The sequence below is a fragment of the Mirounga angustirostris genome, unplaced genomic scaffold (genome assembly GCF_029215605.1).
Source record: "Mirounga angustirostris isolate CCGP_5_RB_7025 unplaced genomic scaffold, mMirAng1.0.hap1 SCAF_2, whole genome shotgun sequence".
Classification (NCBI taxonomy): Eukaryota; Metazoa; Chordata; class Mammalia; order Carnivora; family Phocidae; genus Mirounga; species Mirounga angustirostris.
Genome location: NW_026991710.1, coordinates 147,227,627 through 147,245,118, shown reverse-complemented (window position 1 = coordinate 147,245,118; position 17,492 = coordinate 147,227,627). Strand labels below are relative to the sequence as shown.

General features: G+C 39.6%; 1 protein-coding gene across 2 annotated transcripts in view; it reads right to left on the bottom strand.

Annotated features, from left to right (window-relative positions):
* Positions 1 to 17,492, bottom strand: part of GALNTL6 (polypeptide N-acetylgalactosaminyltransferase like 6) — a 1,204,984-nt gene that overhangs the window by 196,588 nt on the left and 990,904 nt on the right. For both annotated transcript variants that reach the window (XM_045880134.2, XM_045880135.3), the window contains 2 exons: positions 9,988 to 10,173; positions 5,585 to 5,768 (listed from right to left, as the gene is read on the bottom strand). In XM_045880134.2, the coding sequence (XP_045736090.1) occupies positions 5,585 to 5,768; positions 9,988 to 10,173 (370 nt within the window). The remainder of the gene's footprint in view (positions 1 to 5,584; positions 5,769 to 9,987; positions 10,174 to 17,492) is intronic.

Below are 17,492 nucleotides of genomic sequence, written 5' to 3'. Positions count from 1 at the left end.
GGTCTACCGGTAAGAACACAGTATGGGCCATGAGGCAATCTGGTTCCTTTCTTGCTCTCATTACAGACTCACTATGAGACATTTATAAAACTATTTCACTTAATGGGTGCCTAAGTGTCTCTTCAAAGGAGAGGAAAAGTATTGATTACCTCTAGGATTTAAAGTCTGAATGAATGAAAAAAGGCATTGATTTGAATCCTATGAGACTGAGTAAACCTAAAATTTGAGATCTGAATGAATGAATGAAGATGTCAATTGAAGTCCTGATGTTTCCTCTTATTAGTTAGTTAATTTTCTTCCACTGTCTCTTTATTTGCAAAACTGGAAAAATAACAATAGCTACTTTTTCCTGTGCCACGCATTATGACAAAGGATCAATTAGATAATGTGGTGAAGTGCTTTACATGGTGTGAAATGCTAGACAAATGTTAGGTTTTGTATTGCATATTACATAGGCTTAATGAGGCAGGTTACTTGGTTAGATTAATTGGCGTCTGGAATAATGTAAAGTTCAGGCAAGATCTGTGCTTGAGATATTGGAAAGCTAAAGTCCTATTTCACTCCTGGAACTCATCATTAGACTAAATTGATGAATGTATTTTTCAACCTAATCCCCTCAAAAGTTTGAAACTACAGTTTAAAAATCCCATTCATTGAGAATTAACTGGTAGGATGTTGAGGCCAAGGCAGCTAAGACTATGGTAATTTATGTGCCTCAGTTGGATTTTTTGAGGAAAGGGGGCAAAGTTTGGAAGCAATTAGTTGGAGATCACAGCAAAGTTCATGAGAATATTGACTTAGCTTGAGAAGTAGAGTATGAAAAAAAATTCTCCCACCCCACCAAACAGATGGTCCTAGTTTAAAGGTGGCCCAATAGGGGCTGGACAGAAAAAAAGGAAAATGAGCAATACCTGATTCAATCCAAGAGGAGAAGACCTTTAAATTTACCTTTCTTTCTTTACATCCTACAGTACATCCATGGTTTGACTGGTCCCTTTTTCCATGGGGAGTCAGTTTTATTCCTTACTAATTCTGATTCAGTTCAGGCTGACTAATATTTGGTCCAAACCCACATGGAAAAAGTTTTGAGTAAAAGAGATTATCTTTACTTTCAAATTCTGAGCAAAACTAAGGTGCTGCTCAATCCCCACTGGAATATGGATGTTCAGTGGGATGTTTAAAATTTTGAACGTCGGTTAATGCAATCTGTCAGATCTGACAAAACTTGTTGTTTATTCCTGGCAACAAGGAAATTTTTTCTCAATCTGTTGTTCTCTTCTTTGCATTAATAAAGTGAAGTTTTTGTACCCACCAAAGGAGAAAGAACCCCTTTTCTTCCTGGCTGGTTAAGCCTGGGTCTATGGCCTTCCGAGCAGAGTAGTGGTTAGATCTCGGCTGCACTCACACCCTGCTAAGGGCATCACTATTCATGCTCTGAGGTATTTCTAGGTTAGGTAACTGGCCTAGATGAGGAGTCACTGCATTCACACTGATATGTCTGCAGACATAGGGGTTTCTGAGAGAATAAATAAACATTTGTAGCCTGTAAGGTTATTATCCCTCCTCCCCCCAGGTGTAGATATCCTTATTCTTAAAATTTGGGAAATTGGTGGTATATATGGGTGGAAAATAGAGAATGTCTGTCCTCTCTAAAGACCACGTACAAGAGTTCCATTCATGATGGTTAAAATGCCCAAGTTTTAGAAGTTCTTGAGGAATTGTGGAGATCTGCCAGAGGAAGACTGACAGAATAAAGGTAATTAATCTACAAATCAAAGACTTTCTACAAAGTTGAAAATTGAATGGGCTGCTGAATTGATTGTGAGTACTTAGGCAAAAGGAAGCATGATATCCTTTTGTGCAAATTCCCTAGAAATTAACTTTATTTCTATGATTGACAGACTGATACATTAGGGCCTGAGTCCCTGATACAGTAGATGGGCTATTTCATGCTATCCTTGTGAAGAAGTTGGAGAAACGTGGATGAGGCTGCAGGAGTAAAGTGAATTTACCTGTATCGAACATTTACATCAATGAGCATGAATTATCGCAGGATTCTGGAGGACCTGAAAGGCATGGGGATATTTAACCCAGAAAAGGAAAAAAAGTTTTCTTTTTTTCCCCTTTGGAGGAATAAGCATAACAGGTGTTTTAAAATACTTTTAACAGCTCTATCATCAAAGAGGAATTAGACATGCCTTGTATCTCAAGGAGGAGAATTTGGGATTAGGGAAGCAGATTTCCTAATGTAAGGGAAAAGGTTTCTGTCAATCAATCTAATGGAATGGGCCGTCTTTTGAGGTAGCAAATATTATTTTCCTCACAAGTTCAAGAAGAGACCAGTCACCTTTCTAGGACATTATTTAGTAGTTGCTTGTATTAAAGGGAAATTGGATAAGATAATTTCTTCCGGTCTTTTCTAAACTTCTAGATACTGAGATAAAGTTGGAGAAGTTAATGATCAGAAAGCAAATGAACATCTTCCTCTTTTTCATCATGACTAAAGGAGCATATTACGTTTTGTCACAGAAAAGGCTTACGTTCCTAAGTGCCTGGGATTAGAGATAAACCAGGAATAAGGAAACTTTATAAATCCACAAATAAGAATTTCCTAAAAGCATCACATCATGATATAAGCCATCAGAAAGGGGGCAGGTACTGCATTCTTTTTTTCAAAAGACAAGAATATTTTTCAGATGTATTCAATCCAATTGGAATTGTGATTGCCATATAATAATTTGAACTATGAATATTGCATTTTCTCTCACATTCTAGGAGCAGTTTGTCTGAAAACCAGATCCCTTTGCAAATGTAAGTAAATCTTTTTCTTAGTGTTTGAAGTTATCTGCAAGTTTTCCTTTTCCTTTTTAGATTGTGGAGGATCTTGATTCCCATTTTAGGAAGTTGATAGATTTTGAATTCTTCTGACATGTGACCTATATTGAGAAATACAGTTTATACCTTGACCCATATATGCATTATAACTGAAGCCAAGTATTTGAGAAATAACACTTATACTTATGCACTGGTATAATACCCTGAAATTTTCAATTCCGTTCATTAATAATTACTGTTCATGCCCCACTAATTTCACAGAATTTGCAGATGAGAAAAACCCACTACCATAGTCAATAGTTAGTTGCTAGAGATGCAAATAATGACAGAATAAATGAGAGAATGGAGGTTTTGCCACTTAAGGCATTCTATAAACTAGTTACAGAAAGATAAAGTTTGCATATATACTGCATGAAAAGTCCTGGGGTTTGCAATACATTTACATATTCCTCTTCATTTCCTTTCTTCTTGTCTTTTCAGCCTCCTCTCCCCGCCTCCCAGAGAAAACCACACACCCCTTACAGAAGCCACCCGAAACATGAAAGTCCATGCGAGAGATACTTAGATAGACTGCATTCACTCTGTGTATCTTAAAGCTTTACATTTAGAGAAGCAAGTTTTAGCCTAAAGCACGTCTGTCTGTTTACGAACACCTTCAGGTGACTATGAAGATAATGGAATTGCTGATACACTGCTCATAGCTGCTTGGGTAACCATTCTTTTATTATCAGGAAGGCAAATGCAATTTTTAAGATCAAAGCGGACATCTCTTGGAAGCTCCATTTATTACAAAAGGCTAAGGTGTCCACATTCCTAGGAATCAAAGGGACTGAAAAGCCAGAAAAGCAGTAGTATTCAAGAGGTGAATGCAATCCTTGATGGAGAGCAACCACCGAAGTCGGTGACAGGAACAAGAGGTAATTTAATTCTGAAAGTTACCAACTCTGCAAGCTCTGGGGTTAAGCAAGGTGCCTGATATGGTGATTGCCACAGCCAGGGTCTGCCTGACACACCATTTCAGCTGCCAGTGCAGGGACTGAGAATACTTTCATAGTTTTCACCATCTGAGATTCCCTTGGTACCGTTTTGAACCCATTTCCGCTGAGAACAGGAGCCCCACTCAGCGACTGCAGGGGAAGTAAAGTAGAAGGTCATTATAACCCAGGCACTGTTACAGAGTATTTGGAAAACCATCCTGGATGAATTCTAGCCCTGAAAACATGGCCACCTCAGAGAGTAGCAACCAGACTGTGGCCGTTTCCCTATCAGCTGCCATCTAATGGCAGTTCCACCATATTTAGGGTCCTTCTGTATCCTCCCCCAAGCCCCAACCTGGCTTTAAATCCCCCGTAGACCCCTTTGCCAAGGCTTTCCGATGGTTAACTTCAGGAAAGCCTGACAAACATCTATCTCTCCAGCTGGGCCCTCTTCAAATGCTTACTGGAAACTCCACCGCTAAAGAACTTTTCTAGTAGTTTTGAATATCCTTGAAATCTTGGCCAAAGCATTTGGAAGAGTTAACAGTGGGTCTTTATTATTTCTTCTCAACAACTTTCCAGCCATTTCAGAGTATGAAGAGGCCTTCGGAAATTCTGGATACTTGATAAGTGTGCTTCATATTACAAAATAAATCTTTTACCTCTCCCTTTTCATCAGGCTAATGTCTTCTGAAATCCCCTCAGCATTCCTGAGAGTTTATCTTTCCAGAGACTAGAATTGCAAGAAGCATTTTCTTGATGTTTATCGCATTATTTTTTGTAGTTTAAAGGGTTAGTGTTACAGAAGTGGTTTTTATACTTGGGAGCTTCGCCACTGCAAACTTTTACTGCCCATATTATTAACGAAAAGACAATATTGATTTTAACACATTTTAAACACATCCTTAGAAAGTATGCAAAGCCTCAATCACAGACATTCTTCTTGTCCTAAGAAAAAATATATGATAGTTTTAAATTTATGAAAATTTTAATGTGATCAAAAGGATACAGCCGGAGGAATAGATAATAGTATGCCTTGGGCAATCTCTGGCCTGACTTTTGGAGAAAGTTCACCATTCGCCGGTAATGGTCCTAAGAGTTGGGCAAACTAAGCTAAATATATATATTTTTTCTTTTTCTTAACATGCACAATTCTCATGTCCACACTGAAAAAATAAAGAACTTAACTTTGTAGAGACCAATAGATTATTGTAAATTCTTATCTATATAGAATTTAAATTAATGGCAGGGTTATCAAAGATTATTTATGCCAGATATATCATTTTGATTGAACTCCCCAAGTTTAAGTTATGGGAGCACCTACTCAGAAACACCACCTTCCCTCATAATTCCCAACAGGGTGTAAACAGAGGCTTAAATACTGCTTCATATTTTATATCATTTAAAGTAAAATAGTTAATTTAAATGATTCTTTAGGGAAAAGGCAAAAGAACAGAGAGAACTGAGAAGAGGAAGAGAACATCTACAAGGAGAATATGCATTTTCAGTGAACTCTGCCTTTTCCTGATTCTCACGTCCGCACACTTCCTCTGCTGCTTAGCAAAGTTTGACAAGGGATGATCCATGTATTCGCTGCTGCTTGTAATTTGCTACAACTTGTAGGTCTGACTTTTCTCCAAGGTGCGGATATTGTTGCCATCTGTTTTCATCCATTTTATTAGAGATAATTGTCCTCATGGGTCCCAAGTTGACGCGCCTGAAATGAGTTACCTGCCCTCTCTCCCGTGGCCCCTCCCTCAGCCTCTACTCACTCGAAAGGGTCGCTGGGATCTGCCCTCTGGAGCTCTGGAGGGATGGGGATCCTTTTGTAGTACATTTCCCAGTCGAAGGCGCCTCGCATGGCATCCCCAGCTTGTGCCTCATACCCAAAGTGATTGTGGTCAATGACATCGATCATGGGGCACACGATGGTTTTGTGGTTTAGTGCAATTTGGTCTGAAAAATGAAAGCACAAAATAGGAAATGACATGCCCGCCTAGGCCATCTATCATTTTTCAGCAAAGAGAAGCCTATAGATCCTTCCTAATGCAGGGATGCTGCTTGCAGCCTGGTTTCCTGTCGTTGTTAGGGCACTTTGTGAAATCTCTTCCAAGGCTGGACTTAATGTGATGGGACAGTGATTAGGTACAATTAGTGTTGTCGTATTTTCCTTTAAGAAAGTTATGTTCCAGAGAGACTTGCAGAAGTCCATTTAGCTCTCCCTCTGTCACATTTTTGCTCTGACCTGTCCCCAATCTGTCATTTTATAGAGCATCCAACATGCGTGGAGTATAAACAGTACTTGTGTTCCTTCAAGCATACAGTGGGAGCTTGCTGAGAAAATATCGTCCTGCTTTCTGGAGGTTCCAAAATGTAAATATTTAACTTCATGATTCCTTTTTTTTAGCCTCTAATCTTAGGATGGTCATGATGGCTGTTCCCTACTAAATACTGATAGATCACACAGAGAATTCTTTGCTCTCAGGCTTACCATGTTCTATTTGGCTATTGTCCTTTGATATAGACTCTGTTTATCAAAGCTATACAGTTTTATCTTTTCTCATTCTAACCAAAAATATTTTAGCTGGCCTGATACTATGGTTCCTATTCCTGCTACTTTCACATTCTTGAGCAACTGCTAAGTGATTTACACTCTTGCTACTTCTCATCCTCCCAGCAACCCCATAAGGTGGCTACTATCGTCATTCTCAATTTACGAGTGAGGATACTGAGCTCAGAGAAGCTAAATAACTTGTCAAGGGTCACTCGTCTCTTGAGAGCAAAACCCAGGCTGCAACTCCTGCTTAACAGTCCAATCCTAAAACCTGGGGTCTTTCCAGTTCTCCATGGTGCTTCTCGGGTGATATCTTTTTCAGTTCCAACTCCTTCCTTTTCCATGAAGATAGTATTATGGTGAGACTTCAGCAGCACAGGGAACTGGCGTTTACACACTTTGCCTCACCTGGAACAGCTACAGGTGACGGAGAGTTGGCTATTGAACAAGAAGGGCTCGAACTGCTCAGGTCCACTTATAAATAGATTTTTTTTGGATACAGTACAGTGCTGTAAGTGTATTTTCTCTTCCTTATGATTTTCTTAATAACATTCTATTCTCTAGCTTAGGTTATTGTAAGAGTACAGTATATAATACATAATACCATACACAGTAAGTGTCAATTGACTGTTTCTGTGATTGATAAGGCTTCTGGTCGACAGCAGGCTATTGGTAGTGAAGTTTTTGGGGAGTCCAGAGTTACACGTGAATCTTCGACTGTGCAAGGGACTCAGTTGGTATTTATTATAACAAATATATTGTCTGAAAGAACTTTTAAGTATGAACATCTGCTTTCTGGTTATTTGGATGATCTGATGTGGCATGTGGAATAAAATACATTTAAATATCTTAAAAAACATCTTTTAGAAATAATGAGGTTTGGTTATTTCAGTATTATTATTTGGTGGCCCTGATAAGGCTGGGTGGGGAAGCCACAGAATCCTGTAGAAGATCTCTCCTGCATATTTATATGTCTGCCTGCCCCTCCCTCCCTCCCTCCCTCCCTTCCTTCCTTCCTTCCTTCCTTCCCTCCCACCCGCCCTCCCTCCCTCCCTCCCTCCCTCCAATTCAACAGCTATTTATTGAGTAGAAATTATATGCCTGCCACCTTTCTAGGTTCTGGGAACACAGCAGTGAACACCAATCACAAAAATCCATCTTTAGCAGTGGAACAAAGACAATCAATATACATAATAACTCTGAATTACATAGTGCGTTTGAAGGTGATAAATGTGATAGAAAGAGGATAAAACAGGGCAAGGGGAGTATGGAATGCTGGTATGTGGCAAGGTAAACAGCATGGCCCCAGGAGGCCTCTGAGAGCCTGGAGCTTACCTTCATATTATTTCAGCTAATTGGTAGACAGAGAGACCCCTAGCACTATTTCAGGTGATTCTTCAGCAAGCACCCTGTGAGCATTCATTTTCACCTGGGAAAGTCTTATAATGGGTTTTAATCTTTATCTAAGTGGTGTTTCCCCATAGATGTCTTTGGCAGAGGAAGCATCATTGCTGTGTCCAAAATATCTCTCCTAGCAACTCGGCAGGTATTTTAGTATTAAGGTTTCAGTGACTTTCTTCAATCAAATTCAGAATCAGGTTGATTTACAAGTTCCTTGACCAATAAGGAGTCCTAAGGTGACCCAAAGAGAATGAGTCTGTTAAATTAACTGTCAACTCTCCCTTCAAATTTCTTTTCAGCTCTCATCCAGCTGTTCTAGCTTAGGGTGAAAGCAGCATGACTAATTTTTCATCTAAGGCTTGTGCCTACATTTCAATTTCCAGGGATCAAACAAACAGACTCTTAATGGGAAATTGAAATTCAGGTATAATCCCAAGGTGAAAAATGAACCAAGAAACCGTGTGGCTCTGCCTGTTTTTCATTTTGGATGATGTGTCAGGACACTGATAGAGGAAAATAAAAAAAGATAGTGATCCTGAGCTTGAATCATTTCTTATCCATCAGGCCTACAGGAAATGAAATGCTTTAATGAGAAAAAGTGGGTTTCTCTTTATTTTATCTCTCTCTCTTCTCTTTTTTTTCCCCTGTTAGATTCATATGAACAATCAGAGGCTTGATAATTGGCATTTAGGAATTGCTTTGGTTCATAAATAAATTAGGCCTTTTGCTGACTTCCTTGAGTATTCAACACCATATAGGTCAAATTCAGTTTGCAGGAATTTCACTGTTGCTGATGAAACTCTAAATTGCTATGTCCTTGGACAAGGTACTTTTAATTAAAAGCTCAGAGGAGTCTCTGGCCGTAGGAGCACCGAGACATTCCTGTTAATTACGATGACTGAGCAGTCGTCTGTGTAGGTGTGTGTGGATCGGGTGATGCGATGGGGTATTAGTTGCTGGTCATTTCCTGTCTTAAATCCTACACAGTTTCAATTGATTTTCCCCCCACATCTTTTACTAATGGACCTTTGCTGGTTCTAGCTGAAATCCTACACAGTAGTCAATAGCAAATCATTCTTTCTGAGGCAGCTTATTGTAAAGGCAGTTTTTACTGGCTTTAGCTCCAAGGCCAGGGATAGATATATTTACAATAAAAGTTGATTTAGCGAAATCTGGAAGAATAAGAAGGAGTACAGTATGTGCACACCAAGAACTTTTAGAAACATATATTTTTTTTTCAGGTTGGCAATTTATTCCTCATCCACTACTGGACTTTATATCAGACTTCATGGTGAAATAAAAAACAAAATAGTCAAGCTCCAACTGAGCCACACATGTGTTTTCTAGCTTGAATGACTTAGTTCTTTCATGTTTCTAACAGTTCAAGTGTGATGTGACAGAGAGGCTTCTTCTTTCCTGACTCTGAGCCATATTGTGAGCATTAGAATGTGTCATCTGGATAGGAGCTCTGAGTGTTTCAGGGGGTCCTCTGTAAATTTGGGGGGTTATATATTTAGGGCTCTAGACCCATGCCAGAAGTGGAAAGGAGAACTGGCATTATAAATTCACGAAAATGTCAGGGCATTTGCACTTGAACTGTATTCTGGGGCTGAATAATTTTCTTTCCTCATTTCTTAGCAGTTCTATAATAATTGTTAAACTGTGTGTGTGTTTTAATCTTACTGTATATAGTGTCTTTTTTAAATATCTTATTTATTTATTTGTCAGAGAGAGAGAGAGAGCACAAGCAGGGGGAGTAGCAGTGGGAGAGGGAGAAGCAGACGCCCCGCTGAGCAAGGAGCCCGATGTGGGCTCGATCCCAGGACCCCAGGATCATGACCTGAGCCAAAGGCAGATGCTTAACTGACTGAGCCACCCAGGTGTCCTGAGATAGTGTTTTTAAGTACTTTTTTCTTTTAGTATTTACCTAGCCACAATAAAGAGAACGTCTAAACTAAATGAAACCATTTCAAACCTTAAGTTAGAGTGCAGTTGGTAGTATCTAAAATGGCAATTTTAATGCAGTTTTCTAGTTACCTATTTGTCCTCAGCTGTGGTTAAGACGGAATTCAAGGCTCTCACTGTAAAAACTGTTGAAGGGATCTCTCGCTTTTGTTGATTGCAAACTGAATAGAAGGGAGCCACATACTCCCTCTGAAGGAGGGCGATTCCCCAGGCCCTGCTGGTCCCCAGAAGGCCACCATCAGTATGTGTACTCACTAAGGAGCGGGGGCAGCCAGTTCACATTGACCTCGCAGTGGGAGTCCAGGAACGTCAGGACTTCTCCTCTGGCCATAGATGCCCCCAAGAGGCGGGTCCGGATGAGCCCTTCCCTTTTCTTGGTGCGAACAATCCTTACTTTGGAAAATCGGGCCATATATTCTTCTAACTTATCCTTCAAGTGTTCTAGGAACGAAGCAGAGAATGTAGAGAAAGAACACAAAACATTAATTGCAACAGAATTATCTGTGGGTGTTTATGCATTAAGTGTACGTGAATGATGAATCCAAGCTTACATCCATTTTTCTCCTCTCTTCATCTCGAGGGGAGACACTAATAAGATTTTAGGCCCATAGGTTTTTTTACTCTGTACTTTCCAAAAAGCTTCCTAAACTGCAAATACTGCCCTTTGTTTGAATGCTAGAAGACACAGACCCACGAGAGCTGTGCCATGAGATTACTTCCAGCCAGCTGCCAAGGGCTTAATCCTGGCCAGCATTCACCACGACGGGCACTGGCCCTCTGGTTCCCACTGTGTAAAGTCAGATGAACATTCCAGCAACTGGGCTCTTTTCAACAAGAGGTCTCTTTCCAGCAAAGCCATTCCTAGTTTCTGTGTCTTTGAAAATAATGCATGTAAAACCACAAGAAAAAAAAATTATATCTCTCAGATCAATAAGAACCGAACAGATTTTCCCCCCATGGGGTAATAGCAAACTAATAAAGACGTTCAGCATCTGGCTTCTGATTTGAAGTGTAAAAGTGACTAACTTGCTGTTAAAATTAGATGTGAAAAGGGGAAGGCGGATAGATACTACACAATCATTTTGAACTTAGCTATTTAAGATTAGAAAACAAAAATTTGAGAATGTCTCTTTGCCTAATTAAAAACAAACTGTGGAAACCAAATCGAATGAGATAGCTTATTTACAGAGAGAAAAGATCTCCTCCTGGCTGTTATAAGATATATCAATATCTTAGATCTTTAATGCCAAATAAGTGTGTTTGGTGTCTTTCTGTGGAATTTGTACTCATATAATTTACATCCCGTGCTTTTGTTCTCTCATATCTAAAGCATTAGGAGGGCTTCGCTGGAGTTTCTAACAAGGAACGTCTAATAGTCACAGAAACAGAAGCTTAGTATGCAGTATGTTCTGTAGTTCCACTTTCAAACTTTCTCTGCATGTGTGCAATCAAAGGCAATATTATTATTAAGTCTCCTCCTATGATCTGTAGCAACAGGAATTCACATAAGGATTTATGATTCCCTTCCCTGTGATCCAATTTAACAGATGTCAGAATTACTCATTTTGGAATTTTATACATAAGCCTCTATTTTTATTTTCATTTTCATTTCTTCCTATTAATGTTAGTGTTTTAAAAAAAATCTCAATTTCCAGGGCACCAGGGTGGCTCAGTTGGTTAAATGTCTGACTCTTAATTTCGGCTCAGGTCATGATCTCAGGGTGGTGAGATCCAGCCCTGCTTTGGGCTCCTCACTGAGCATGGAGCCTGCTTAAGATTTTCTCTCTCCCTCTCCCTTTGCTCCTCCCTCCGTTGTGAGTGCACGTGCTCACATGCTCTCTCTCTTTCAAAAAAAAGTCTTGGGGGGCCTGGTGCCTCAGTCATTAAGCGTTTGCCTTCGGCTCAGGTCATGATCCCAGGGTCCTGGGATTGAGCCCCGCATCGGGCTCACTGCTCTGGAGGAAGCCTGCTTCTCCCTCTCCCACTCCCCCTGCTTGTGTTCCCTCTCTCGCTGTGCCTCTCTCTGTCAAATAAATAAATAAAATCTTTAAAAAATAATCTCAATTTCCATTTTTTCTGACTGCCCGTAACTAGGCTTTACAAATAGATCAAGTAAAAAATTACTTAGTTTTCTGATTTTTCCTATGAAAGAATACTGGTGGGGTCTTTCACAAGAGTGTTTTAGCACAAAATAGGTTTCCTTCTATTTTGTTCTCCCTGTAATGAACAGAGCTATAGAGATCAGACTACAGAAAGCAAAGATTACAGATTTGGAGTCAGAATAGACCTAAGTGGGAGGTCAATACCAGTGAAATATATGAATATATATGAAATATCTTCTCTTACCCTGAATTTCCTCACCTACAATATACAGGGAGTTTCTCCTCTTAGAGTGTGGTGGGGTGGGTCCAGCTTTTGGTCAGAGACCTCACAGCACTTGTTCAGTAAATATTCACTAAGTCAATAATTGGAGACCTCCTAAGTCATGTGAGTTATGAAGGGAAACAACAGCATTTCTAGCTGAAGAAATGCCTTTGAATGCTCAGCCTGAAAGATGAAAAAATTAGAATTTTTATTTCTTGGTGAGATTTTGATAATTCTTCATCTTCTATTTATTGAAAATTTAAAGAATGAAAGATTTTGGCCAGCAATAAATGAACACATATAACTTTATGGCCGTACTGCAGGTGCTCAACAGAAAGGCTGGCTCCCAAGTGTCTCTGTCTCTTTAAGACAGGTGTGCCGTGCCAGAGGCCTACCTCCTGCCCCTCTCCTCTTTGCTTACCCCTTCCCTGCTCCCCTCTGTGCAAGCTGCACAGAAAGATTCCAAAGGGCTACACAACACAGTGCCACCTGTGAATAAGACCGGAGCTTACTAACCTGTTAGGGAAATAAAGCAGAGACCTGCAAGCCAGGTGTGCAAACAGAGGCAATGAGTAAGTGGCAAGTGATCAGTCCCAGAGCTCTCTATATGCCAGTCTCGAAAAGCTTGCATTCGGTCAGGGTTTCTCACATAAACGTTTAAGAAGACGCTGTATCTCATTACTGTAATTTATTCAGGCTCTGAAATCCTTCCGTATCTCCAACGCACAACTGTCATTCTATAAGTTTATTTGTAAACTGGTTGTTTGGACCACAGAAACATATTGTCTCCTGAAAACAGGGTCACAACAGTCATTGGAGATGGAAAAGAGTGAACATTTGTTAAACCCACCAAAACAGTGTTTGTTTGTGTTCTTTCATTAAGCCTCACTATTCTTTGGCAAGTACCACTGTGAGTATGGTCTTGGTCTTGGCAGTCTGGGCTGCAGGTACTTCTTTCCTCCCGGACCCCAAGGACTAATGGGGCCTCTTGGGGAGGACTAACTCTCTGTAGCTGTGTATGAAGAAATGGTTCTAGAAGCCAGTCACTTCCCAGGCGGTCTAACTTGGGAATCAAAGGGTTGTTGATCACCTGGGAGTGGTTGTCCCAACTTTGGGTTTAGATTTCCCTACTTTTTAGTTTATACGAAATTCTTTGAAACTCAGCGGAGGACTATCTCTACATGTCTCCTTTCCCTCTACGCACTATTGGATTCTGTGTATTTTTCTTTGATCAAAGCCCATTTTAACGTATGAAAAGAATCGTATGGTATGAATCCACAAAGCACAAAGGGTTTGACCCCAAATAGAGTCCCCTAATTGTTCAAATCAATTCTTTTAGTTTGAACTTTGCATTAATCATTAAGTTGCTTTGCCTCAGAATGATGATCCGGTTGACTGCCCTTGTGAAGGGTTCATTCTCTTTCAGTAGTTCAGTTGTAATTTCTAATTACCCATAACTCACAATGAAGACAGGTATCATCAGTCTAATTAGCAAATTAGACTCTCATACAGTGGAGTTACTGGGGATGGTGGAGATAGCTTTAAGAACATTTTGTATTTCTTTTATAAGAACAATTTCTAGATTCATTTCTAAAATATTAAAATGATTTTAAACATGATTTTATATGATTTTAATTCAAGCACAGTATCTTTGAATATCCCTTTTGAGCTTTAATTTTAGATAATGACAGGAGAATTTATGGTATTTTTATAAAGCAGGAAGATTTCTTTAGGGACTATGACACATTTGGGGAATCAGAAAATATAAGACCACTAGTTAAAACCCACTGAGTGGTATCCTGACAACCTGGACAAGTGAACACAACTTCAAATATGCCAGTTTTTGCCAGGGTTTATTGTATCATTGTGGGGCAATAGGGAATGAAAAGTTGTACTCAAGTGAAATTTTGGTGTCTTGCTACTGTGAATATTAAATTTAGCAGTTTTTTCAATGAATTTTCCTCTTTTTCTAGAGATTTCACTTATGCTCCATGGACTTATATGGAGAATCTATCATTCCACTTGTATATCTAATGTTAGGGGTAGCAACTAAACACTAAAGAAATCAACTTCATTGATTTGCACAGTCAAAAGTTGAGGACATGGGTTCTAGCCGTGTTACTGACTGGCCACATGACTTTGGGTGGGTCACCACACCCTATTTAACCTCATTTGCCTTAGCTATAAGGAAGGAAGTATGCCAATTGGTCTTAAATATTTCTTCTAGTTCTATGATTCTATTGTTTCCCCCTGTGAAGTTTTACTTACAGAGTAGATCTAACCCTATCAAGTACCTAGGTTTTTCACAAAAGCATCCTAATGGTTGGTATTTTGGTGTTTCTTTCGGCTATGTCTCATTTTTGAAAGCAAGAGTCAAATCAAGATAAAGCTAATGCATATCAAAGATTTAGTCAAAAAGCAAACTCCAGGGTATTTTCTTTGGTCAATAGAGCATCTGTCTAATCTCCTGTGGTTGACTGTCTGTAAGACTGTTACTAATGTCAAAATAATGATTTTGAAGCACCGTAAGTTCATCAAGGATTTACATCTGTTCAATAAGTTATGCTTATTATGTCAGAAAAATATAGTAACAGAGTTTAGACAGCTTTCTAGTCTACCTCTGAGTAACTGTTCCCAAAGGGACAATCTAGTGACTATCAGTATTATAGAGCATGGCCAGTGTGTCCCAAGTGGAGGACCCACCAAAGGCCAAGCAAACAGCTGCCCTGTCTCAGTGGCTTACTGAGGCTCAGCAACTTGTTATTCAGCTCCTTCTATCTCCTTTGAATTCCCTAATTTACATCCCAAGGGGAGAGCAGGAGGGCAAGGAGACACTATTTATCTGGAGATAGGGATTTCTATATTTAATTATATACCTATGGAAATGAAATGTCTTTGATGTGTATACTTCGGTGTTGGCAAAATGTAGTAGAGCATGACTTTAAGATTATATAGAATATGTGCTAGTTATGAGGTTTTTTTTTTTTAAAGATTTTATTTATTTGAGAGAGAGATTGAGAACAAGCAGGCAGAGGGGCAGAGGGAGAGGGAGAAATAGACCTATTGCTGAGCAGAGAGTCTGATACGGGGCTTGATCCCAGGACCCTGGGATCATGACCTGAGCTGAAGGCAGACGCTTAACCGACTGAGCCACCCAGGTGCCCCTAGTTGTTATGAGTTCTGAAATGTAATAGAATATAAATATGTAGTAACATAAATATCTTCCTTTTCTGCTTAATCCTCACAACACAAATATACTGTTAAGTACAGCACTCAGTATTCTGGATAATTTGAGGTTATATCAGAGTGACAAGAAGTACTTCACCATTAGAGAATATATCTTTCTATTTCTTAATCCACTTGGCATATGTCATGTGTATATTTTAACCCAAAGTGGCAATGTTCAGAATAACTCTCTACACAGCAGGGCCTGTAGAGACTTTTTCTACAGTCTTTACACAGAAGATATACAGGCATACCTCAGAGATATTGGAGGTTGGGTTCCAAACCACCACAGAAAAAACAAAATTGCAGTAAGGCAAGTCAAAGGAATTTTTTTGGTTTCTGAGTGCATATACAAGTTTTTTACATTACACTGTAGTGTATTAAGTAGGCAATAGGATTATGTCTAAAAAAATGTATATACCTAGTTGAAAAATACATTATTGCTAAAAAGAGCTAAGCCTCAGTGAATTGTTATCTTTTTGCTGGTGGAGGATCTTGCCTCAGCTGGCGGTTGCTGAAGCCTGGGGTGGCTGTGGCAATTTCTTCCATAAGACAACAGTGAGGTTTGCTGCAACAGTTGACTCTTCTTTCCACAACCCATTTCACCAGGTCATGTGATATTGTTTGCTAGCATTTTACCCAAACTTCACTCAAAATTGGAGTCAAACCTCTCAAACCCTGCTGCTGCTTTATCAACTAAGTTTATGTAGTATTCTAAATGCTTTGTTGTCATTTCAACAGTCTTCACTGCATCCTCACCAGGAGTGGATTCCATCTCAAGAAACCACTTTCTTTGCTCGTCCGTAAGAAAAAACTCCTTATCTGTTCAAGTTGGATCATGGCGTAGTAGCAATCCAGGCCCATCTTCAGGCTCTACTTCTAATTCTAGTTCTCTTGCTATTTCCACTACATCTCCAATTATTTCCTCCACTGAAGTTTTGAACCCCTCAAAGCCATCCACGAGGGTTGGAATCAACTTCTTCTAAGTTCTTGTTCATGTTGATGTTTTGAACTCTTCCCATGAATCACAAATGTTCTTAATGGCGTCCAGTGAATCCTTTCCAGAAGGTCTTCAATTTACTTTGCCCAGATTCATCAGAGACATCACTATATATGGCAGCTATAACCTTACAGAATGTATTTCTTAAGTAATAAGGCTTGAAAATTGAAATTACTCCTTGACCTATGGACTGCAGAATGGATGTTGTATTAGCAAGCATGAAAATAGCATCAATCTCATTGCCTATCTCCATTGGAGCTCTAGGGTGACCAGGCGCACTGTCAATGAGCAGCCATATTTTGAAAGAAATCTTTCTTTTTGAGCAGTGGGTCTCAACAGTGGGCTTACAATATTTAGTAAGCCATGTTGTAACCAGATGTGTTGTCATCCAAGATTTGTTTTTCCATTTATAGAGCACAGGCAGAGTAGGTTTAGCATAATTCTTAAGAGCTCAGGATTTGCAGAATGGTCAGTGAGCACTGGCTTCAATTTAAAATAACCAGCTGCATTAGCCCCTAACAACAGAGTCAGCCTGTCCTTTGAAGTTTTAAAGCCAGGCATTGACTTCTCTCTAGCTATAAAAGTCTTAGATGGCATCTTCTTTCAAGAAAAGGCTGTTTCATCTACACTAAAAATCTGTTATTTAGTATAGCCACCTTCATTAATGATCTGAGCTGGATCTTCTCCATCAGCACTTGCTGAGAGAGAGGGAGAAACAGACTCACTGCTGAGCAGAGGAGTCTGATGTGGGGCTTGATCCCAGGACCTTGATCACCTTGCACTCTTCCGTTATGGAGATGGCTTCTTTCCCTAAACCTCATGAACCAACCTCTGCTAGCTTCCAGCTTTTCTTCTTCTGCTTCTTCACCTCTCCCAGTCTTTATAGAATTGACGAGCTTTGGTCTGGATCAGGCTTTTGCTTAAGGGAATGTGGTAGCTGGTTTAGTCTTCTATCTGGACCGCTCAAACTTTCTCCACATCAGCAATAAGGCTGTTTCTCTTTTGCATCATTCATGTGTTCACTGGGGTATCACCTTGAATTTTCCTTCAAAAACTTTTTTCTTTGCATTCATAAACTGTTAGATTCAAGAGGCCAAGCTTTTAGCTTATCTCAGCTTTTGACATGCCTTCCTCACTAAACTTAACCATTTCTAACTTTTGATTTGAAGTG